The sequence below is a fragment of the Neodiprion fabricii genome, chromosome 4 (genome assembly GCF_021155785.1).
Source record: "Neodiprion fabricii isolate iyNeoFabr1 chromosome 4, iyNeoFabr1.1, whole genome shotgun sequence".
In the NCBI taxonomy this organism is placed as follows: domain Eukaryota; kingdom Metazoa; phylum Arthropoda; class Insecta; order Hymenoptera; family Diprionidae; genus Neodiprion; species Neodiprion fabricii.
In genome coordinates, this window is record NC_060242.1 from 41,898,091 (window position 1) to 41,924,711 (window position 26,621).

The 26,621-nt window shown below is 42.1% G+C and overlaps 1 protein-coding gene and 1 long non-coding RNA gene across 5 annotated transcripts in view; one reads left to right on the plus strand and one right to left on the minus strand.

The window, feature by feature from the left end:
* LOC124179542 (amyloid beta A4 precursor protein-binding family B member 1-interacting protein) overlaps positions 1–26,621 on the minus strand; it is a 79,391-nt gene that overhangs the window by 11,989 nt on the left and 40,781 nt on the right. For 2 of the 4 annotated variants that reach the window (XR_006870096.1, XM_046564056.1), the window contains one exon: positions 4,910–5,009. Coding sequence is in view for 3 of the 4 variants with exons in the window: in XM_046564056.1 (XP_046420012.1) it covers positions 4,910–5,009 (100 nt within the window). In the remaining variant the exon portion in view is untranslated. Of the gene's footprint in view, positions 1–4,909; positions 5,010–7,047; positions 7,158–22,259; positions 22,582–26,621 lie in introns of those variants that run through there. The other 2 variants (XM_046564055.1, XM_046564058.1) reach the window with 2 other exon arrangements.
* LOC124179543 lies at positions 5,527–8,260 on the plus strand. The gene is made up of 3 exons (XR_006870097.1): positions 5,527–5,763; positions 7,007–7,267; positions 7,613–8,260. It is a non-coding gene; the product is annotated as an uncharacterized LOC124179543 (long non-coding RNA).

Below are 26,621 nucleotides of genomic sequence, written 5' to 3' on the forward strand. Positions count from 1 at the left end.
CTAGCGTTACCCTCTTTTTCTCTTTCTTCTCGCGCTTTCTTCTTCTCCTTCATTCCGTTTTCGTTTTCATTAGCGGTATGTGATTATCAAACAGAAGACTCGCATGCGGGACATGACGGCGAGCCGGACCTGTACTAATTCACCAAGGTGTACTTGTGGCTACTTTTGGCATTCTGTGCCAAAACGGTTAGTGATCAGTCTCGCCGTCTCGGACCTCGGCTGGGCCTCGAGAGAATCCATTAGTATCCGTCGCTGTCGGCGTAGCTATACTTGGGTGACTAAACTGTTGAGAGTTCAATTTTGTATATTACACCAGCCTGATGATCTGCTGGTTGATATAGTCCAAGCACCTGTTCAAGCTTTCGGAAATGATGAGCGATTGGTGTGATTAAACTTTTTATCAGGGCTAGATTTAAATCTCAGACCTTTGTTCTCGAATACAATGTATACCATTGCCGTTGAACGTACAGTGTACTATAAAGTCCTCCGAAATCTTACAGGATGTTGCATATCTGTCCGTTGTTGTTAGAAATAATTTTCAAATAATATAAGCTTACGATCGCACTGGTTATACCGCAGTAACGGTAATTTCACCTTGGACGTGTACGATAATATGCGTTGTACGGAGACTGCAATATAGTGAAACTATAATATTATTCGCGAATACTTTATCGATATCCGCTGACCATCATAATATATTTGCAGAGAATTTATCCCTTCTCACGAGGACGATCACCTCAGCGACAAGCTGTTTGCTCCATGCAAACGTGTGCGTATAATTTATACGTTTGTGCAGCGCGGTCAATTAGGCTACTCAAACTCCTGTCGTAGCTGTACGATGTTGCTGCAGTAATTGAAGTTGTTGCGCTGAATTGCCAGCCAATTTCCTTCGCTGTGGTATTACGTCTGTTGTTAGAAGAAAAACTCGAGGAAAACAGCGCAGCGTGATCAGACCATCGGTGTAATTGGAACAAAATAAAAAATAAAAAATAAAAAACAATAATAATTGAGCTCTCGGCGTATTTGAATGTCAGAAAGCCGAGTCAATGACTCGTCCTACCTTTTAGGATACACGGCTGCTGGAAAAAACATGTCAATTTTAACGTGTTTCAAATATCTCGTTAAAAAATATTGAGTCACCTCTTTCACCATTTTATCAATATGTTTCAAAAATAGTATATCGTCAAACCAACTTGAGTTGATTCCAGCTTTAAGTCAAAGTAGATCGGATAATTATAATCCCAATTAACGATTGATAATTGGAATGAAATTCTAAGTGGCAACGATATACTTGTTTACTATAATTGCCGAAGCAATTACGCATATACTATAGTCGTCGTTCTTCGGCAACAAAGTATCGAATTTACACGACTCCAAAGGCATCCCTGTCGCGAGTCCTTTGCATAGGTATGCTTTCACATACGTGCCTTGCGGCACACGCATAGACCATCTGTAGTAACAATTCCGTGAGGCGATATACACGCGTGTCCCACGGCCAGTCAGTTCGTTTAATTAACTAACGAGCCCCGCCCTTGGTCACGCGGTGACCCTTACGTTCATACGTGTAATACTGCATTACATGCACGCTATCCGAATCAACCCCGATGTGCCATCGTTCCACGTATCGTGTTACGGTATACCTATACATATATCCGCTGCAGTAACTGTCTGCTGATTTAATTGCGCGTTTTTATGGTCACATCCCTATACTTGCAACTTTGGTAAAATGTCATCGCAAGTGCAGCATCGATACATTCGTAATTCCTGTCGCTATGTTGTTTCAATCCTTATTCAGACATTCGTTTTTCTCACCTTATGTTATGCGTTTACTTAAAATGTATGGCCCGCACTTCAATCGCGGCATTGAGATTCACTCGATGATTTTTCAGTTCAAATCGTCAAGCAACACCGTCCTGCGGAATACTGTAGCGACTCATAACAAGAAGTAATGCCTTCGCACAATAGGATCTCCTTCCCGAGTGTTTATACTCCGTATAGCCACCAGCCTTTATTTCCGTAAATCCTCGTCTGCAGTGCACATTCTTTTCGCTGGGGAAAAAATTTCTCACTAGAGAGTAAATAAATTCTACAATTTGGAAAGCACTCCCGGTGTCGGCGCTTCGGGACGAGCGTATTGGATGAGGTGAACGCTATCCAATATCCTGTTACAGCATTCAGCAACATTTCTAGCGCAGTTTTAACGAAATTGGCCTAGAAAAATTTTCAGTAAAACTATGTCATCCAATACAAACATAGATAAAACTTGAACGCGCAGAATTTGTATTAGTATATTCTTTTTCATCCGACATTCTGACACGGATATTTTGGTCACAGATGCGAAAGCTAATTCACCGTGGATCCACAAGCGGTAGACGGGCCGTTACATCCAAGCAATATCAGTGTAATTACAGTTATTATTTGGTTCTGTGTATGGATCGTAGCTACTTGTTCAAGTTAACGAGATATCATGCGACGTAGGTACAAACTAATCTCTACTGTCGGTATCGACTACAAAGTTGCACCGTAATCCTGATTTGAAAGAAAACGCGCGTATCTACGGATAACGGTTATTCGCAAAGGTATTATAATTACAAATATACGTCGTGCGTATGCATCAGAAGTAAGCGTTCATAAGTATCCACGCACGCAACCACGGCCGTACTTTCGCTGTCCGTATAATAGTTACCTAATACCGATATAGGCGCCCACGAGGCTGCATGTGTCGGAACACAAAAACTGAGCAAAGTGATAATATGAAAGAGACTCGAGTCAGGACCTGTGACAGTTGCACAGGCGGTTAGTAATAAACCATTAGGGAGAAGAGAATTTAGTAATTACGATGAAGTAGCGCCCGCGGCGACAGAGCCCGTTAAGCGCTCGTGTAACCTTAAGCCACACTTAAACAGCCCGGACGCGGCGGTAATCGCAACTTCTGTCGTTCGCAATCGGTACGGGTAAAGATAGCTGGTTGCTGGTTTAGCAAGTCCCTGCATTGCCTGTAATGAAACCAGGTCACCGTTCTTCAAACTTATACGAATGAAAAATGGGGCTGAAATTGTTAGAACGAAACTTCCTCGGGGAACAGTTAAGCCGGGTGGAATGTTCTCACCATTCATCCCCCTCTGAAATGAAAAGTATTTTCTCAAGAATAATTAGGTCGTTTCTTTGGGGTGCTGCGGAATGAGAAGAGGCATTCAACAGCTAAAAAATTTTTCTAGGCGGGGGGGGGGGGGGGGGGGGGGGGAGGGAACTTTTGCAAGATTGAGTAAACAAAGACGTTATCCAATTTAGTACCAATATCTTGGTCGTGGTTTTCGTTGACCTAAATATATAGCGTGAGTTGCCTAGCCTGGGGGGTTCCATCTTTTGCGGTGGAATTCTTGATGAAAAAACGAACAAAAAAAATGTGACTTTATTCATAAGCGTACATACCATTGTGGTTTGGGAATACAAGAATTTACGTTCAAGTTCAATTTTGAACGAAAATGGTAAAAATCCGAAGCGTTAATACGTTTATAAGTAACCAATATATACAAACATCTTGCAACTATTCGGGCAGATCGACAAAAACATATAGAATAGTAAATCCGAAAATTACACCTACGTAATCTGCTGTGCAACAATGTACTGGTCACAACTAATAGAAATGCCGCAATTTTTTGTACTCAACCAACCGCGAATTTTGCTGTCGAATAAAGAAGTCGGAGAGCGTATTTCTGGACATGTTCAATACACTGTACATGGTTGAATATCAATAAATTTGCACGGTGTGTTAAATCTGGTACACTTTAATAGTCAGCCATACTTGTGAAAGTAACATGGAGTTTTATCCCCCGCATCGACTAGTTGTTGCAAAGATGGTACATACACATACAACGGCGACACGTGGCTGCAGGAATCACTGCAGCAATATCCCTGCAGCTGCCAGCAGAGCCGAAAAATATATTTTTATCCATTGCGGAATGGAAAGTAAAGAATTTCCAACGTCGCGTCCCGTCGCATCCCCCGACCGCCCAACGCCGCGACGATCCTTTAAAGTGCACAGCGAAATCGCGACGAGGAGGACTAAAGTTTGGCGCTCGGCCAGTGCTACACACAGCAGAATTACTGCACTGATCGCAAAATGTTTGGGACCCTTTTCAGATATCAAAAGGTTGCAAAGAAGCCCGCGAGTCGCCGGGTATAGGCTGGAGGTAAAATATTAGACCTGACTACAAGCCATTTTTAATTCTGAATAATCGACTTAGCAATTTTTGACAACGATCAAAACTGCGCTGTGTCGGTATCACTTGAATAAGTATAATCCCGCTCCTGAAAATTTGACGGAGGATCTGATTTGGTTTAGATTCAGGTAAGCACGATTGCCGATATTTAGTCGTCAGTGGTAAACGGTTAAATTTAAATAGATGGGGATAATCAAGACGTAATATGAATGATAAAGCAATCATTTCAAAGCTCCCATAGACTTTGTGCACTTTGCCGAGGAAATGATACACTGACTACCTTTGTACGTGCAAAAAGTCGCAAACTCCTTTCAGCCCGCCTTGCAGTCAATTTCCGTGGACACAGAAGAGGAAAGAAAAACTAACAAACGAAGCAGAGTATAAGAATTCATAGCGAGAACATCAAGGATTTATAAATTTTTTGCCATGGGATTACAAGAAGACGGGGGAAGTTTGATGGCGTCGATATGTCCACGTCCAGAGTGCGTTGGGAGAGTTTTTCATCTTTCCTGCAAATTTTTTGTTCATCTATGCGTACGTATTATCCATCTTTACCGTGTAACGGAAACCGGTTACTACGACGATAACATTGAAAAATGTCTCCCCTTTCCGGAACGGAAATCGACCCATTAACAACTGCCAGAATTGGACAATTCACAAGCCTTTAGTACTTTTTGTAAGCTCACCTTCCAGATTGGCCATGGAAAATCTGTAGCTATCGATTCTCGGAGTGTTGATGTCCGAGTTGAATGGTCTTAGCGTTGCCGAGCTGACGTTCTCGAGGCCCTGAAACAGAGAGCAGAAAAATTTGAAATAAGGAACAAAAAGCAGAAGATTTCCGAGATATTTCATTCACCGAAGAAAGCTTAAATTTCCAATGCGCTGCAGATGACCCACGGCATTCCATAAAAATGTAGACGTATGTGGTGAGTATGCGTATTAGATGGAAGTATCATTTATGAATCCGACGCATTTGCAGTTCCTTCTAACAAGATGCACCCTGTGTCAGTCACATTTTTTCAAATCATTACTTAACGGAAGAAAATGGTAAGTGCGAAAAATAAATGAAAGGAAGGAACACAGGTTAAAAGAGAAGGTAAAACTATTGCTGATATCCGTTTCTGCGTGCTAAGCTGCTACAGCATTGGTTGCCATGATATCGGCAGACTCCAATTCTCTTCTCCGAAGACGAGCTTCCGCGTTTCCGAAGTTACCAGCCATGGATAACACGAGCGTGCGCTCATACCAGACCAGTATACATGAAACACGAGGATCATCATAGATGCGCTCGGACGCCCTCAGACACGACGCGTTCACTCGCACACGGAGGAGGCACCGGAGCGCAAAGCCGAGCAGTTAATCGGGCAGTGTTCAGTGTTGTGTTCACCGTTCACCGTTCACCGTTCAACGTTCAACTTCATTCTTCGCTCCTCGCCCTTCGCCAGCTACCTCCTCGTTCGCCATGACGACGACGACGACGACACGACGATGCGGTCGCGTCGGTCTCCTTGTTCTCTTTATGGAGCAACGTTTCTCGAAGGTACACATAACTATACCTATACCGTATACCTATGGTATATGTATACTTATGTATATTTGTATGAACTGTGCGTTGTGTGCGTTCGTACACACAAGTGTCGCGCACACTTGCGCACCCTGCGCTAAGTCGCGCTGGGCGACGACTACGGTAAACGTAAATATACTCAGTTGCGTGAGAGCGATTATTCAAAAAGCAGCTCAACAACTGAAGTCTATCATCAAGAGTGGAGTACGGAGTAGATATTTGCGTTTTTACTGTTTGAAGTCTGTTTTTTTTTTCACCAATCAATGGTCACTTTTGGTGTGATGATAATTCGTACCGCGTTTGATAGAAAAAGGTACACACAATACTTGAAGAGTTACAAATTTCACATAAAATAATTTCTATTCTCATTTCAGCTTTTTCCCGTGCTCGTTTTCTTAGCAGAGTATAACACACGAAAGATTCATAACTCAAGGGACTCCAGAATGTTCTCTGATGAAGGATTCCAGGTGCACAAGTCAATGAGTCAACTTGTTTCAGTACTAACGTAGACAAGTCTTACATCCATGATATTGGTAGCTTAAGCGCAATAATCACTACAAAAGCGTCTCGCCAATTTCTGCAGAGATCATGATTCAGAATTTTGCTAGATCTTAAGACAAGCACAATAAACGCCAAGATCCTTTGTGAGGGCCACTGATCCCGTAACGCATTTCTCAGTTGAGGGACGTTGACAACGAAGAAGATATGGTTGATGTTACACTATCTCATTTAAAATAAATAAAAATAAGGATGATGTAAATGCGCTAACCTCCATCGATTGCTCGTTACTTTGAATGAGAAATAAGACCACTCTGCGTTCCTCGAGATCGATTGAGAAATGCCTCCTTAGCCGCAGCGTCAGGGTGACAGTCCCTCGTAGATGAAGTTTGATTTATGTTTATTCGGATGGATCTTGGGGGGTATTTTTGTCGAAGCCTACTGCGACCGATGGAAATTTAACTTCATGAGAAGGATCAAATGAATAATTTATCCAATCCAAAATAGCATGCAATAACATTTCTATACCAGCACGACCGGTGATAGCGCAATTGTTTCATTCGCTGACTCATCAATTCTTCACGAAGCTTTCGCTTTACCTTAATATCTACTCAGTGATAGGGCAGATTAGGCCTCACCGCCTCAGTTTATGAATTGCTAATTGCTCCTCGTTGAACATGTTTTGTTGCATGCATAATCGAATGGAAATCTTCACCCTTAGACGTGATATATTCCTCAACCCATCTGACGGATTATACTCACATTTTCGTGGATCTTATGGCTTTTCCAACGGAATAACTTATCCATTTGGTGAGCTTGAATGGCTCCGGAAGTAGCAAAAATCAATGGTTTTTCAACAACTTTCTTGTCAGGTCATCTCGTAACGTCTTATTCTCGGTGATCTTTGATTCTCGACGAGAGCTGCCATCTCACAACCGAATTAACAGAAACGTGTACTGCTGATACGGTATTTAAGCCAAACGTAGGTAATGCATGTTAGCTTATCTAATGTTATATTACAATTTGTCTAATACTTTCTGATTGTGTCGTCGATGGTCGATAATGAAAATTGACAACAGTTTATAAAATTTTGAACGTAATTGACCTTGGACTAAAAATGGAAGCGATCCCATGATAAAAAAAAAAAAAAACAGAGGCAAAGGAAGCTCAAGTTTTTAAATGATGCGAAAATTAACCAGCGTAATTAATTATACCATCTATGCTGCCAAGTGAGGAAAATTTTATTCGAAAAACAATCGTAACCTGTTGTCTAAAACAGGTACGTAAAACACGGTAATGACATTACTAATTGTTATAAATTTTCAAGTGGAGGCCTTCTCAGCTCAACGGAAGGCAATTATTTTTACAAGCACCGAAATATCTCTGGACAACACTGCCAACCCCGGTATGTCATATTACTGTTCATGGTTCAGTAGATGTATTTCGGACTCGCACCCACCACTGTCGAAGTAGCTGGACCAAACCGAGACCTGCAGGACACGGCTTTGCCTCGAAATTAACTAGCTTTCCCTTATCCCTTATATACCGGTCCGACTCCGCGCACAAGACGGACTTCCGGTAGGGACGACTTACTCGACTGTCGGAGGCGACGAGACTAGCTTAGGCGAGAATCGAGGATGCAGCGTGGAGCCAGCACACGCAAACGCAAACGCACCCGCCTACGCACACACCAAGGTACTCTACCCCGCCGGTCCGAAGCGGACAGAGCGCATGTGCCGCTATCGATTCCCTTTGCTCCTGGAGGATGAGAACGGGAACTCTCGTCCGCGTGCTATACGCCGATGCCCGGACGTTCTTGCTGTAGGAAGCGAAGGATTATCATCGTCAACCGGGTCAACCCTTGCTAAAGTTACGGGCGTCGAAAATCCAGACTCTCGTAACATTTTCAGTAGGTTAACCTGTTCACTTCGAAATGAAAGTATCAACTCAAAATACCTTTATCTGAGTAAATAAACACTTTTCGGACGATTTTGAGATGTTTTGGACATGTTTCAGAAATTGTAATTTTTTTTTTCTCAATATTTACGTTTTTCTCGTAATGTAAGAATATGCGAATGTTTGCAACGAATCGAGATAGTCGATTGATCCCTTGACACAACGCGCAATTTTAGTTCTTGAATCACATTTCCTTTTATATCTAACTCTGAGACGAGCCATAATTCACAGACGTGTATGAACGCAAACGTCCATTGTTTGTTTTACCCTATTATACATAGACCTTCTGTAAAATTGTTAATCGTCAGAATTTGCATAATCTGAAGCACAACAGCGATTTTCATGGAAGTTATGAAATTTCACTTTACCATCACGGGAGAGTAACGACGGAAGATGACTCGGTGAAAGGGGGGTTAGCTGTCTAAAATTGCCAGATTGCCACGCGGTGTTGGCTCAAGTTGATGAAAGTAAAGTACCCCCTTTTTTCCGCCATTCATCAAGTCTGACAAAGGCTTTCTTCAAACACTAATTCCGACACCTCGGCTACTTTATGCGTAACAAAAACAGTCGCCCCATATCGCATCATCCGAGAGATTAATTGTTGGTGAAAAGGCATCCACGAACGGTTTTTAATGAGCCGGAATTGAAATTAATAAACAAAACATACCAACGGAGAATCGATTATCTCGATTAACACGTTATTGAATTACAAATTGGAGTTTCGCATTTTCGCTAAAAACAAGAATTTAGAATGCATAATTGGTAGTTATACACATTCCACTTTTCACCGCTATTCTATAACATGTAGCTACTATTTGTCAAGATTGAGGCCTGCGTACCGGAGGAAGGTCTCTATACGTACTTCGCAAGGACTCGTTGTAAAACATCCAGGGAAAACGGGACACGATCGAATGCGGAATCCCGGGCAAAAAGGGAACCCTTGAAGCTGCGTGAGCTCAAGCTCACTTGTTTGTCATCCTGCACGCGTCGCTAATACTAGGTCTCGCGAAAGGGTAATAGTCAAAAACGGCAAGTCTGCTATCAAGGATACCTAAACGATTTTACGAGATCTGTACGATGAAGATTGCACGTATATGATCAACGAAAAAATAAAAGTAGATATATTACGAAGCATCGCGTGGCATAAGGTTTGCCGAAGAAATTGATGAAACCATTTGTGTGCACAGAGGAGTGTGCGCCATTCAAGAGTCATCCCACTATAGCAGGTACCTACATACCTAATTACTGTACCAGACTGAAGCAGTGAAAAACATTGTTTTTAGCTTTTGTCTGATATCTGTGACTTGTTTTCAGTTTTCATCAGCGGTCATTCGTGCATTCTTATTTCCCATGCTACCTTAGACTGAGAGCATGGATTAATTATTTCTTAGAACACATGACAGACACTAATATTTCTGGGGTTTACTGTAATGTGATAGTGGAGTAGTAAATAGTGTTTCACACACTCCTACACTTTCATTTGTAGTCCGGTACTTTGACACTTTTTCTGTAAAGTGGCTACAAACTTTCATGTCGTTATTGGCGAACGTCTGTCAAATGGTACACGTCATCCCAAAAGTGCAAAAATACGTTTCATTACCATATGCACGCACTACTCGTCGGCGAATGATGTTTGATTGTTGGCTCTTCATTAGCCGCTAATTCTTTGCGTTCAACGAATTCCAATACCATATACCACGATCTAGAACGGGTTCCGCGAAGGAACTCGAAATGAGATAAGACAGGGTATCTTGCTTCGCCGCCGGCATACCTGACGCGTATCTTGCAAACCTCTTCGCATGAGGAACGAGCGTGCATGGGTACAATGGCCGTTCACTTCTTGAGACTTGCTTGTGTTTGCGCGATTCTATCGTGATTTATAATTTTTCAATCATTTATCAAGTCTCGACGTCGTCACAGATTACTCGTTGTCCTGGTCGACTTTACTTGGTTATCACGCAGTATCGCCGTACACGTTTTCAAAATTGTCTTTGCAGGGCTTGGTCTTTATCGCCTGGAACGTCACAATCAAGATATTACAAAAAATAATATCAAAATGTAAAAAATCAGATGACTGGAAATCCCACAGGTGGATAATGTCAGTGTGACGAGTAGATCCGGCTCTTTTCAACCTCACTCGGTTCCCGATCGTTGATCGAACTACGACACGCCATTGGAGTTGCTAATTAACGGTAGGTCAACGACCAAACTTCTATGATGTTACACTTTAAAATGAAATATCACACGATTTAATCGGCAAAATCGTATACCAGTCCGCTATTTATTGCCACGAGCATTCCGTATATAATATCTTCTGATTATTGAGAGAAACAACGAATTTACATTTTTGTTAATCACTAATTAATCCTACACTTATTTGTTCACAACTTTATATCACGTAGATCCTTGAAAATTGCACAATGTTTGTTCAAATATTACGATCTGCTGCAAACTGAATACTTATTTGTGTCAAATATGCGAGTTATCAGACGTGTGGATCTTCCACATACTTTATCTACCATAAACACGAATTTATTAACAAAGGAAACGTTTGCATATGGACAGAACGTGACTAGGCATCGTAATCAGTGGAGGCCGAGCAATGCGATATTTTGGAAAATATCCTGTGAAAATTCCAGAACACTCAGGTTGTAGATTTCTATACTTAGTCAGTCATCGTTACAATTATTCGTTCGAATCTAGAGCATTTGTATATGATTCAGAGCAACAATTCTATTCGTTTTAACGAAGTGTTTCAATTCCGTTGCAAAGACAACACTTTTACTCTGAACTTTCTCATGACTATGAAAAATTCAGTAAGTAGCTACTTGAGTATTTTTCACATACCCCAAACTCTCATTTACTTGCGGCTGCAATAGAATATATTATATCTGTAGAAAAACGTAGCGGAGAGTTTCAAGAACACTTATTTTAAAAGCAGATCGCGCGGTTCTAGGAGTTGTATGAAGGTGCAGATCCTTTCGATACGTGTAAAGGTATATATACGACTGACCCAACAGATTTGCGGGAAGTGAATATCAGAATTGCCTTTAGAACTGTTTTGAATTGACCGCATCCCTTATTCTTATATCTCTACCGATGCCAAGGTGTCCCTTGTTTCAATTTTGAATCCATAGTAGCAAAATCGTACCGCCTAAAATAATAAAACGGTAAATAATAAATAGGCAATAACACCCTCTATGAGACTTAGACTCATAGGATAGAAGACGGTTTCAAGTTATTAGTAAATGAGTTTATGTAAATTAATATGAATTTAATGGTTAAACGATTTCCAAGAGCCATCCATTTCCAATATGACATCTGCACATCATAACATATGCATTCAATTTAATGAAGATTTGAGAACTTCCCCTCACGAATTTCACCCGGTTTCTCGACTGTGATTGACTTACCAACTGTAAAAATCTCTTGCAGGTGACCGCATTCTTTTGGTGAATCAATACTTAACAACAAGCTACCGAAACAAATTCACGTTATTATATAATATGGGTATAGTGTAGGTGATTACATATCGGCTCAAGGAATGCAAGGTAAGTAATGGGTTGTTTTTATGCTGCCGCGTACATCTGGGCGTGTGTTCATACCTGGAGAAGGGAGCTAAACAGTTGGTTGAAGAAAAACGTGATGCCCACTTCGGTGAACCGGCCTTACTCTGGAGTATTTTAAATAGATTTCAACCGCACATTAATTACATTCGTTCAAAAGAATCTGTAAAAAAATTAGGCAGATTCTTTGAACATATAATCGTTACGTAAGAAAAAGAAGTTACTTTTTCAAAACGCCGAATTTCCGTATCGTTTCCGTTTTCTACTGCGCCGTGAATATTAATAATTTCTCTGTGTCCAGCTGCGCGCTACTTCCGGTCGTTGATCTAACCACACACGCATTTTCCCTTCAAACACTGGATCCTAATCTTTTGCCATTCACTGCCTCTTGCATCTCAATCAGAGCCGTGCACTGTGGCGTACACAAAGATACTTACCTGTCGTATGTGCAGTGTATATATGTCAACATAATCACTCCTGATTTTTGTATTAACTTTTTGATAATTTTCCGCCCTAGTGGTAGAGAGTGTAGCAATACTTGTCAATCACACAATCCATGGTATTCGCACCATTTCTCTCACCAACTTACAATTACTAATTAGTTTTACGACATTGAAAATTAAGAAAAAACTTTCCTTTCGAGAAAGTAATGCAATTTTGAAATCACCTTCAGAAATTTCTTGATTAATGGTGCTTAATCCTTTTGTTACCAGATTCTCGGGGTACATTGGTGAAAGCATCGACACGCGTTAGCTAGCATTGCGTACGAATTGACATCGTGAAGAATCACGACGACTCACTTCTTGGCCTGGAGATAAATATCCCGTTGGTATATTTATCTTCATCTATCTGTAGTCACTAGGCACAGTTTTCTATTCTTATAAGTGCTTATACGAGGTAGCGGTTTTGCCTATGATGTGTACTCCGAGAATTCTCCGAACATCCCACGGCTTTTGGGAAAGTTTTACGTTCAATCGAAGGCCAAAGGTAATATCAATGACACCCCTGTACACATCCATACGTCCATGCCTAAACGAATAACGAAAATTTCACACAAATACCTACCCATGGACAGCTAGCACATGCTCGCATGGCTATATTTACCCAGGTTCTCTCGTTCGTCCCTCCGGTGCATTACACTGTCGGCACTGGAGGTATTTTTGGCAACGTGATTCAAGTACGTGGTCGACCATTCAGACCGGAGACAGGCGCCAGCAGCTAACGTCGCGCCAAGATCATTTATCTACTATTATTCATCGCCTTACGAATATTCAAACACCGGCCCGAATACGAACGCTGCTGATGCAATGGGACGTAGCCATTCGCCCAGGATAGTTTTGTTTACAGAGTCTTGTTTGGGTCGGTTAGAGCAGTCAATGAAAGAAAATAGAAGCTTAAAACGATGATCAATATTTTTTTATTGATCCATGTATTATAACATTGTAGATCCGAGTTTAGTTTTGCAAATACGTACGCAGCCGATGAAACATATTAGTAAGGGAACAAACGGACATCCGGTGTTATTTCTGAAATACCAGCCTCGCACGGTTTGGATATGAAGCTATAGTGATACTGGAATCCGTCTGATCCCGGTTGGTCCGATAACATCAAAACATTATAAGGATAAATGGGTCTTTATTCTTGTGAGGAAAGATGCCGGATCGGTCAGAGAAGGAATGGTTGATATGACTTGACCTCATCTGCACTGATATACCTTTTTGCTGATTCCCGATATCTTTTGCCTCGCCCATTCGCTTCACTTCATATCGCAAGGCTGAATCTGAATCAGCGATCGCGGCAAGGAGTGAAAGTCGATATTTCAGAATAATAAATAATGGATGCAAATAAAATGTGAGAAGAATATGTGTTCACCTGCTTTTGACTTTGTTGTAAAGTCTGCTATATCGTTAGTGGAACAAATGGTGCTACATGTGCTGATATCAATAGTCACTCAAGAGTGGCAAATAAGAATATTCATTATCTTTACAACGTTCACGACTTTTTATCAACCTGGTTCAAGGGATTGTGGACTCATGTAAATGCTATTCTTCGTGAAAAAAGGAGTAGGTATAGGACCTCCGCGGTCACCCCGAGGAATCGTGTAATAAAAAGGTTAACTAAATAACGTCGAGTGAGTCGTCAAACATATAGCCACGTACCAAAATGGCCGCCGTGGGCCATGCAACAAAGCCTTGTTAACGAAAGTGCGGGTGGGCTGACCGGCTCCGATTAGACCCTCGGCTAGGCGGGCTTCGGAAACTACCTGCTCTTGCCCTCAAGGAATACTCAAAAGCATGAGAAAGGTGTCTTGGAGTCTAAGCCAACTGAGGGTCTCTAAAACCAACGGTCAGAATAATACTCTTGGTATCTTGCCTGGAGAACTTTATGTATCATACGATTTGTAGTATAAATACTCATGTCGATCTTCATTTTTTATTTCCGAATTTTTGTATATAATTGATGATGGACATTAATATCTGCATGAACCCCTTTGCAAACTTTTTACCGCGTCTGTAATTGGGTAGAAAATTACATTGACATAAATTATCACAAAAAGTGTCTGGTTGCTTAATGATCCATTACTTGGGTAGACAAAGTTACAGTAACAGGAATTTACCATGCTTCATTCCGTCGCTAGGGGTGCCATTGGGAAGACTTCACATGACAGCAGTTCTTTATAGGTGACTTTCGCCGATGTTGACGTACAGATATTTTTTTACGGTATGACGAAGGTATCAAGGTGCAGCACGTTGTCAAAAACTGTTTCTTTTTTTTTGACACCTGAGCGTGTATGGCTATCCAAAAGTATGTATTTCCAGTAGCTGGAAGCTTTAATTCTATTTTTTTTTTCTATTTTTCCATTAATTCTAAATGGATTTTAGTAAACCCTAAATCTGTACGCGCAATTAATGTCATGAATATACCTCGAGAACGCGACAAAGGGAAACGTGACAATGTCTGAGTAGTACAGCGGAAAATAGCCGAAAGTAAAATCGAGGGGTCGGTGGCAACTCATGCCTGCGTTTTTTTCACCGCGGTAGAAACCGAAGCTGAGGAAGAGGGTGGAGAAGGCGTGGGCACGGGTTAACGCACAACTCGTCTGCAGCAGGCATCCTGCAACAACGAGTTATACAAATGGGAAGGTTTTGTATTCAGAATGCAACTCGACCCACAAAGAGCAGCAACCATCCATAGAAGAACCACGCCTTGAAAAATTAAAAACACATCCCCGTACGGAGCATGAATGGTCCTTTACTCGCGTTGCGTAAAGACGAGGATCGGCGCGAAGTGCGCAACTGTAACACAAGAATACGTGCGAGCGTACAAACGCTAGACGCTCAATTAAAAATTTTCAATTTTTCAAAATTAACAAAGAGTTCTCTGCTCGGTGGCGTTCAGTCAAAACTCCAGAATATTTCTGGTTCACCACTTACTTGCCTCCACTATGATTTTATGCATGTCTTCATGTTTTGTCAGTCCGTTTTTTGACTGTGTAATAGAGTCAAATTTTAGTCGGATGGTGGACTCCTTTCCTCGCCTCTTTCCAAACCTTAAACCACACTAAGCCCATTACCGTTTCAAGCTTCCCGGCAGTTTTGGAACATGTACTGTGAAAGTGTTGTGCAATTTTCGTGGCAAATCCTTCCTCGAGGTGGTACGGCATGGTGAAATCCAGCTTCGCAAACATGTCAACAACCTCGTAGCAAGAATGTGAAACAGCGTCCGTTTCAAAAATTTCAACTTTAAGTTGCGAAGGTTAAAGAATGACCGGTTCGCTTAAGAATTTCGATATCTTTCACAGCTCATGCATCACGGTACTACACTACGTGGGCACGCATAATTTCCCTTCCTGCCGCAAGGCTCCTTAGCCAAGGGTCTACTCTAGGCCACAAGAATCTCTTTGGCTAGACTCTATCTACCGGGAGTGTGATTAGGTGTTGATCTGGCGAAATCATTCATATTACGAAACACTGCCGTATTCGTTGATAACTTACTTCTTCAACTACGTACTATTAAAGGAATGCTATTTGATATTTTGAATTCATTTGTCATTCGCTTTATTTCGTATAAATTTAACAATTCAGACTCGCCTCATTAGTTCGTCGAATCTAATGATAAATTGACCAAACATGAAGCTGACAAATTCTGGATGGGAATAAATGCAGTGAATATAAAACCACAGTTCAGAATGAACCCAATGATTTTGTGTTAATAACATACAGAGTATGTTAATATAGAGATCAGTGGGACCTGCGAATTGATGGTGAAATAAATGAGCACCACTATCGACTGGATTAGCAAAGACAATCAAAATGGCGTCCAGACGCATGGATAAGCCGCCGAAACACGAATAAAATTGACCATGCTTAAGAAACAGCTGTCAGACATCTGCGGGTGACGCAGCTCACCAACAGCAGCTCCGTGCTTTATTTCGGTTGCATTGCTGCTTTGTACATAAAGCAGTGAAAGTGTACAGAATTACGTATTTGTTACGAAGAACGGAATCGATCACATTGAACTACAAATGGTCCGCAGGCAATGCTGGAAAATAAATGTTTTCGCGTTTGCAATGCTTTCCTCTATATCTACAGTATTTCAAACGGTGAGTTAAATTATTTTCCTACACAGCGGTACTAATGGAATCTGTACCTCGTGTGCCTGATAAGTGAGCGAGACGCATCACCGAAGTCATGGTGAACTAAAAATAACCACCCCAATATTTTTAAGCCTTACGCATGCCTACAAAAATAGAAGACTGCAGAACTTTCGAACGATAACGTTAAGAAAGGGTCTGGTCTAAGAAGATTTTTCGGTACGCAATAACCTCCACACCAAATGCAGCCCCTAACTCCATTTCCATCACGCACGGAATAGCCGTAAAATGCTGCATTAAAAAAGTCAGAATTTTCGTAAAGATAACATTACAATGTTTTCTCAGATTTTCTTGACCCGCTTGATTTTTTGCTTTTGTCAATTCGCAAGAGATGATCTCACTTGAGGAGGGCATTATCCTGGGTATAATGAATCTAAAATTTTGAAACAATTCAAGATATTGGCTTTTTGTTGACTCCCAACAATTAGACTAGCGTTATATATTCCCATATTGAGTGGTGCAGAAGATGTTTGAATTGAGAAAAATGAAAACAATTATACATCTTTTGAAATTTTTCAACATGATATGATCTACTTCCGAATCATTCGAAAGCGGAACCTTACTCCAAAATAAACCGAGAAGCGCAATCTCAAGCAGCATATTCTAAACCGGTTGTGTTCCTGTCCGCAAAAACTTGTTTCTTCCGAACGAGGCTGTCCTCAATATAATAATTTGAAGCCAAGCAGTATGCCGATACATCGAAAATATCGCGGTGACTCAACACACCGCATTATTCGCCAAAGAGCTATAATTCGAACAAGTCCAAGCACAGGAAGCAAGTATCACGAATAGAATGCCGCTGTAGGCAGAGTGAAGGACGCGAATAGCCCTAGGGGTAGCAACGTAATAGAAAACGCCGTCGTGGGTCGATGGCGGTGACCTGACCCTATACCATCCAGAGAGTCAGGAACTGCAAGCTTGGAACGTCCCGCGTCCCTGATTCTGTGGCTTCCTTAACTGGCAACGTGTTGCTTGAAGGACTGAAGAATTTAATTAACTGAACGGTAAACTCCTTATCTAAATTCCATCTTTCTCCACCCTTATCCAGGTATATGAGAATGATAATTGACAAATTATCGCACCATCTTTCTCAAAGATTGATGCTTTAAAAATAGTCTGCGGTCATGTCAGGAATGCTATACGTGCGAGACATTGAACTTTGCATTGCGTATGTAACAGAAGTGATGATTCTCGAGCTGCAGTAAGAGAACCACATCAAATGTACAGAAACAGACATTTTTGGGGCATCATGACTATACTCAACGTGGCTATTTCTTATATCACGGGAATTGTCTTGAATAAAAGTAAAACGAACCTAATGGCTTTCATCGGGGTGATCAACCCTCTTTAAAGGACGCTCACACGGGTGATCATTGACGACATGGCAGAAGAGGATGCCTTGAAAAGGATTAAACACAGTGCGTACGTAGGCGTGAAAAAGAGCAGAGAACAGAAGTTGCGATAAGTGGGTGTGGGCGTCCATCAACGAGGTTTTCCCTTCCACAAAGGGCAACTAAAGTAAGGATTAGAGCCTGGAAAAAAGTGTAGCCTTTGGGGGTGGGTGAAAGCGACTGGAAAGGGGAATAACCAATTCGAAGAAGAAACTGAATTATGCGCAACAATTAAACAGAGCAAAAAATATTTGGCAACTTACTTAACGTTGTCGTAAATCATGCTACACTACCGAGAAACGATTAGTTCATCATCATTCAACAACATATACTTTGATCGAAGACTGATTGGTAACTCATAAACCGTACGTCACTCAAATCATGTTCGCTTTCGTGCTCGATATTATGACAAATCATGGACCCTGAAGACAACAGCAAACTAATATGGCAAGCACGATATTCAACAAAATTGAAGTCGTGTTTTTATTTCTACCACTGTGGTACACAACATTATTTTTTCAATCGGTACTCTTTTTATACCAATTTGAATGCGCAATACTTTTAGTGAACTTTTCCAGCACGTTTCTCATTACTCTGATGACAGTAAACGCTTTGGATGAATAGCTACTGTTTACAGCTGGAATCGCCTAACCGCAAAACGTGACGTCATCGTGGTAATGCGTACACGTGTTCAAATTACAACAAACCCTGAAGATGCGGGTCTCGAATCTGCTATCTCGATGCCGCAAGGCCCCAATGTACAAACAAGTTAATTAAAAATATCTATTTGCCAGATGGGCGGTAAAACGTCACGCCTTGGTGAGTTAATTTCCAGCGAGATGTTTCAAAAAGTGACACATTGTGTAACGTGCCGTAAAGATTATTCGAACAATTTTAATGAGTTCTGAAATATTTGTTATATCCTTAAATATCAGCCGAACAAAAATTAATTACGATTTATATCGTTCGTCAAAATCTCAAATAATCCACTAGAACTGGAGGAAAAAATTTAATCACGCCGAAATTGTAATTGGCGAGTTTCCAAGACACGGTAAACCCGTTGAGCTAGGTTGTTAGTTATTAAAAAAAATTCTTTTTCTACGTACACCGGCCTGTAAACAATCCTTTAAGTGGATGCTGAGTTTCCACGGTCTCGCGTCGGTCCATCGCTTCTTTCGTTTCCGAGTTACACGCACTAGTGTCGGAGGAAAGGCGGTTGATAAATGGCATTCTACGGTACACAGCGCCCTAATCAGGAGACTTAAGGGCCTGTAAGGTCCGTGTAAGCTCTGGGCCTCACAGCACAACCCACGACAGCGTCGTTTCACGAGAGAACCTTTCTCTCCCACTCCGTTCTTTCTCTCTATGCGACCGCCGCGTATATACGTATGCATCCATGCATTATATGTATATGCCCGCTAGTGAAATACGAATACAAAGACACCGGCAACTAGACGGGACGGTGAATTACAAGGCGAGGCGTCGTGACGGCAACGATATCGAATCTTCCAGACGTCGTTCTAAAAATATCCAAGCTGTAGCGTGTTGCCGGCATCGGGACCCTTGGCCACGGGGCCCTTCTCACTCCCGATGCTGATAAATTCCTATAGATATGTACGCCGTAACGCGTTTACGCCATGACTACGACCAAAGGCCTGCAACGCACGCCTGGACGGTGCGCTTCCGAAGGGAGAAACTGATATAAGCGCATGATTTATTGTAATTCCTAGATTCTCGCGGCAATCCCTCGCATGAAATGAAACCGCGTATAATTGTGTATTGTATTTTGACGATATTTGAATTAAATTTCCTGAGAGATATACACATAAGAAAGGTGATACTTGTACTACGAAAGAATGCGATGGAACGAAAGGAATTAGAAACGGATACAGAAAACAGAAAACACATGACGGAGCAAAGAACCTGACGAGATGACAAAATAATGGAAATAACACAAAATTGGTAGGCATATGAATAGCAAGAAAGTCGCTCTCTAGCCCGCTTTGGTTGCCTCAACTCATTTGATATACATATATAAGGCTCGACCCACGGAAGACATCTATTCATATCGTACATACCGAGTGGATTCGCCAAACTAGCCTGAGCATCCTCGTTCACTGTTCACATCGTGTGTTCATCTACTCCGACCTATAAGTTATAAAGTGTGTATACATCCGATCCATGAAGTCTGAAGTGATACACCGCGCATGGTAATCTAATTTTTCCATCAGTCTTCTCATCTCCAAACTCATAAACCATGTAGCTAATGTGCATTATGTATACAATTCCAGATGTAATTCTACTCATTGTGCGAAAAAGAAGCATCAAAAGTAATATCGTAATAATAATGATAAATAATGGAACTAATTTGTTTACCATCCGCTACACTGCTCCTTATATTCACAAGTACGCATATGACCAAAAATGAATTATTCTGCGGAAAAGAAGAGCTCTCCTTCTTCGATATTACTCCACTTTAAGCACAAATTTGTCAAAGTGATGTTAGCTGCGTTCAACTTTTAATCAATTACTGCCTGCGATGTATACGCAGCATTTTCGACCATCCGATTAATCCTCTTGGTCGAGAAGTGATAACATCTCATGGCTGCAGATATGTATAGAATTTGTGAGTAGAGATACAACATATCATGGTCAAAGTTTAGTTGAAATGCTAGTGAGTTTCTGGCCTCCATAATAATAGTTAAATATCCCGTTGGAAATAAATTTCAACAGATAATTCGATAGATTTATAAGAAATTAATGCGCACTAGGCGAACCAAAGTAAGGAAATATTCAATCGTTATATAACAACAAGGAATCCGTATCATATACGACAACATCACCTCTGCCTAAGAACCAGAAATTAATGTCATCGATTTTCAAATAAAGTAGAAAATGGCTTGAAGAAGAAAAATTTGTTCAAGCACGTACCACAATCTCCTACATACGTAAAAATCTTACACCGAGAAGTAGAACCGTTCGAACCTATCCAAAGCCAGTTATCACGAAGAACGATGATAAGTCTTCTGGCTAGTGCGCGGAGTGAAATGAGTCGCCGGGTAGAGAAAATGAGGGAAAAGAGATGCGGGGACTAAAAGAGGGTGGAGCGGAAGGCTTTCGGACGATGAATCATGTTTCATCCCCCGCAGGGGGTGAGCTGGCAAAGCTGGATGACTCGATGGGTGGATGGCTGGCTGCCCGGCTGAGTTTTCTCTCTTACACGTTCAGTGCGCACACCCCGAGGACACTCTGATCAAAATTGGAATTTTTTGTTCATCAGCCGTTTCATTCGCCGATATCGATAGAACATGTCAACGTGAGTTTTCCAATCAAAGCGAAAACGCGGTGTACATAGGTCGTAACCAGAGAATCAAAATGGAGGACACAAACGGTTACCATAAGAATATTAGAATATTTAGGAAAATGAATCCAGAGACGTGACTGTGGCTGTGACTATGCTTACGATGGGAGAGACAACGGTGATTCATCCTCCAGAGGGCCAAGGCGTGCCGCTGGTACTGCAACGTTGTCAAGTTTTCTTCTTGCCGCGTCCGCGCTGCATGAAACTTTTCGTACCGACCCCTTGGTCCTCACCCGGATAGTGGGTAATCTAGAGGTCACAACGACACGGACCATGATTATTCGCCGAAAATCATTCCAAGCGGGCAAAGGAATACCCTCAAGTCCTGTCCACAAAAATTTTTGGAAAGTTGGAAACAGAACCACTTTTGAACCAAATCCAATTTTTAATGGAATTCCACCATCCCCTACGGTCATAAAGTGTTTTCATCACATTTTCTTCGGATGACACTTAACGTCTATGCCATAGACCTGTGTCTTCGAGCGCTCACCAACCTTACACATCGGCATACATACCAACTCTCCTGGTACAACATGTGACAAAGCCCGCAAATGTAGTGGAATAAACGAGGTGGCACGTATTAGAAGGTAAGTTGAGTAAAAGACCCTCCCCCTCATCTCCCTCATGACCCTCGACCCCTCTTACCTTCCAGTAGGAAGGTGTGCACCGTATTGTGTGTACATATACGTACCCCATGCATGCATCCATCACCCCGTGGGGCGAACACGTGTTCCCTCCAATTCTTATTCGCGTTGGGTTTTAAGTAGAGGCTCCCGAGCGGAGCCTCGAGTTTCGATTGGTAATTACCGGTTAAGTAAAGCGGAGTGTTTATGTTTCGATCGAACACAAAAAGGTGGCCTGTATTGTAAGGACTCGGGGGATAAATACATAACGAGTTTGTACTTTATTTCGTGAAACCTCAATACGCCGCAGACGAAATAAAGTTATTCGAAAGCATTTTTGACGATTAATTTCTACTCGCATTCAAGCAACGTTTCAAAGCTTGTGAGAATTAACATGATAGAATAAGGGAACGCTCAACATACCATTCCTTCGTCGATGGACGCGTCCTCTTCAAACTGACAATCGTCATTCCCCTCGTTACATGTTATCACGGTGGAATCTTTAGCTGCATCTACCACTGAGTTGTTCAATTCCACTTCCTCGCTGCAATTTTCATGCCTCCTAAGCCAATCCATATCGTGAGATAATACTCTGCGATACTTCTTGGGAAATATTGAACGGCCACTGTTTCACCCTCACCCTTCGTTCAATCCCAAGTTGTTACTATAAGTGTCAAGAAGCTTGTCGTACTCGATAAATTATCTCTACGACTCATTTGACTTTCCAATCTGCCCGGCATTGGGTTGCTATTTAACAAAAAAAAAAAAAACGTCGAATATCCCACAAGAAAACTAAAGCAATGAAGGAACCTTAGGAACTTAATCAAAGAATCAGATCACTACACAGAATCGACTCCAAAAAGAGATTAAAATGACATTCCTTCGCGACACAATTTCACCCCGAACACCGAAGGAATCGATGACGCTTTTTTAAAAAAAGCAGCCAGGGAGGGAAGCGGAAAGAAATGACAGGAAGCGAAGCGATCACCAGTCGTCGTCGTGGGTAACTTGTGGCGCGGCGCTTAATAATACTCTGACCGTCTGTACGCGCGTTCGTCTGGCAGAGAGCCGGCTTGCTAAGCTCCCGAGAGTCCCGACCGCGCGGAGATTGGCGGGGGCGGACTTCTCTCCTTCCCCCTCCGCCTCGCCATCACCCTCGCCCCATCCAGCCATCCCCATTTCTCTCCCTCAGATCCGTCCTCTCTTTCTCCTTCCTTCTCTCTCTCGGGTTCAGGGACGATCCTTACTGCGGATCGGCTGGTACTAGGGTGCCCTGAACCACGGTACGAACCACCCGAGGAAACGTGGGTGCACATGCCGACCGAGGTTAGAGGATTGGTGTTGGACTATTCGTAAAGATAAATTGCACATCGACTGAGTATTGAATTTGATAGATGCACAAAATGTGCGCAATTGCCGAGGACTGCTGGAGATGTGAGAAATCACGTCAAACCCTGCTACGGTAGCAAAATTTTCGAGTTTCCGTTTCTAAGGAATCGCTGATCGAAAAAATACTTGTTCATACCATTAATTCCGTACACCGGGAACGAGTTCGACAGATTTCAAGTACGTTAGGTACGATGCCGGGACCGGTGAGTGAGGTTTTTCCGTGAGAAGGAGGTAGCTGCAGAATGTGTCGGGGGGTCAATAAAACGGCGGAGAAACACGGGTTCAGCTGTACCGTAATTTCAGCCCTCCAAGTTTCCACACTTTTACTACCGTTCAGCCAATCAAAATCAGTCTTTGATCATTCAGAGAGCTATAAACGCGGTGGAAGAGTGAAAATTAGAAACTGTCAACTGGGTTTGATGGCTTTAGGTACCACTCGGATGAGGGATGATAAATGGATGATACCGACGATATAGGTTGTAACTTAATGTCCACCGATTTAGTGTTTTTTTTTTTTTTTTTGGAATTCTTTCACATTCAAAGTTTCACCTCAGACTCGAGGCTTAAGAATATTTAATTTTTTCTGAAACGCCCCCCCTCAGAGCCGAAACGTCAATTTATGATATGAAATATTTCTTTCATTTCAATCTTGACACGGAGAATTCTACACGTGAAAATTCGAAAACCCAAAAAGCACAGAATAGACCCCCATAAGCGTGCGGGCCTGGCTGGTTGCGGCAGTGATGTCGGTGCTGGGGTTGCCCCTAGCAACGACGCAGCACCGTACACGGGTGCAAGGGGGGCCGGGGTGCACGGGAAAAGGCGCCGCAGGGGGCTCGTATACGTTCAAATATGCATGTGGATGGTCTACATACACGTATACCCATGTGTAGTAGGTACGTAGTGTATCCCGCCCACGAGTACGTGGGATATAATTGATTTTACTGCCACGGACAAAATGTTGCGAGTCGATCAAAGCTTCCCATCCCTTCCTCCTCCGATATCATCAATGCAGGGCCATTCTCTTGCCTTTGTCACTGTTGCCGTCCTATGACAGCGTAATAGCTATGCATTCTACCCTGTGCATACAGGTAAGCTTACGTAAGTTTTCCCAACTTCAAATCTGTTGATCAGGAACGCGTATTCATAAGTGCGAATGAAGTGAAATGATTTCGCAATTACATCATGATTTTTCAGTTTTTTACTCCGGCCTGCTGCGTTTTTTTATCCTCATGAATTGCACCTAGAATAGTTTTTGTCAACAATTGCTAAATTTGTGAGCAGCACAAACTGAAATTCATAAGCGTGAATTTATTGGATGGCGTTGTTTTGACGTCAGGATCTCCCTTGATACCATATGTGATGCCAACGCCAATGTAAGAGATTCGACATCGATAAAATGGTCCCACAAATCAAAATTCACAAAATCAGAGTACTTCTCAGGCTCAAGATCTTTTTTTTAATTTGCGAGATTAATAAAAAATCGTACGCGATGATCAAATCTTTCCTGCTTAATCGTATGTTCACCGCAATGGCAGCCTCTGCCCGATCAGCTCAACAAGTGTCAACTTATACTCAGGTGCCAATAAGCGCATCCTATTACTGGGATGCAAGTCGTAGGTCTGACATCACGGCAATTAGTTGCCAACATCTCAACTCCCCCATCTACTTTACATCCTTTCCCGAGATATCGTTTATCAATTCAGGTACTTTTAAGACCTGTGGGAAATATTCTACACACATTGTCTATAGTATGCATGCGCGCATCAACATCAGGTTAGGGCCATGGTCAGGTGACCGATACCTGACTGGTTTAAAAAAAAAACACACCCTCAGGTCTACGCAGCAGTGTATAGGAGCCGGAATCGACGGTGCAGCGGTTGGCAAAAAACTTCAGCAATGTCCGGTAAAGGAGCGAACTTTTCTCTGGGTAAGTATATACATCAAGGCGGCGAAGTAATTTTGGGATAGGTTTGGTTAGGGTTAGGTTAGAATAAGTTGGGTTGGGTTAAGTTATTCAGCTCCCGATTCTCCCGCGGAATGCGTATCCTTATAGTCGTTCTAATTTCAGTTGCAGAACGCGAGCATGGATTCAGGCTTCAAATAATTCAGCTTCTCTCAGGATTCGTTAAAACTTACCGTGGTACAATGATTCTCAAGTGGGAAGCGCTGCAGTGATCAGTCTAATAATATTATTCACGTGTCTTTGTGAGTACTGAGGAAATTATGCATTCGAAATTCGCTCTGTGAATCAGCTCCGGAACATTGATGAACGAAAGCAATAACAAGAATTTTGTGACAATGGGCAATTTAGCAACGAATGATGAGTATTCGAGTACTTTTCTTTACTATGCAGCTGTGCGATATCCATTCGCTCTGGTTCAACGAATCTCCTCCTGGCAACACTGGCAACGTTTCAAAGATACAAATCTAACTGAGCATGGATGAAATTAAACTCGGACACCCCGCAGTATGAGATTCGTTGCCATAATATAACACCTCCTTCCGAGTGTCGACTAATGACTCAGCACTTCGACTTGTAGAAAATGTAAAAATTCGCGGTAATGACAAATTTCACGATCACGTGGTATATTTTTATTCCTTTTTATTTATTTTCTCACTTTGGCGCGACTCAATCCGCTCAGAGAAGTAGGAGGACCAACGATTAGCTTCAATTAACTGTAACTAGAAGAACCATACTACTGTTAAAGGGGCGCCACGCGGTTGTATGAGATCGGACAAAGCGGCGCCGATTGTTTGATTGAAACGAATTGCTCTGAGTCGGAATGTCGACTGGTCAGTTTACGAAACCTCCGTCCTCAACGAATATTTCGCGCCGGTCCCGTGCGGCGTTTTTCTTTGCGTGCACTAATGCGCCTCCAGAGTGAATTCCGCTCTTGCTAAATAATTCGTCGGGATTTTTATGCGCCTGGAATAACTGGACTCCAGTCCAGACGCCGAGCTGAAGGGATTGCCTCGAGCGAAACTCTGAACAAAGAGGCACTGAGGGGAACTAAAGAGGGGGGGGGGGGGGGCAGATATATGTATATATGTATAGGTATATACATATGTCGTTCAACCTCTTTGTGTGTGTATATGTGTAGGTACGTAATGCAATTGTATACAGGATACCTGCGCAAACTGGCAAAGATAAAAGCACGCTTGCGAGTCGTTTTTTTTGCACGAGGTTTCACGAATTCCCCTTGGGCTTTTACAGAGGCTGCAGGAGACGATCAAAGACCAAATTCCTAAGCCCTAATTATTATCGGGGCAAAGGTATTTCTCAAGAGGGCGATAATGTGTTAATTATATGGTTTAGAAGAACTAATCACTTACACGCCTCCAGATAGATACTGAAATAATAGCTCTTCCAAATTACCACCGAAATCGGCCGTC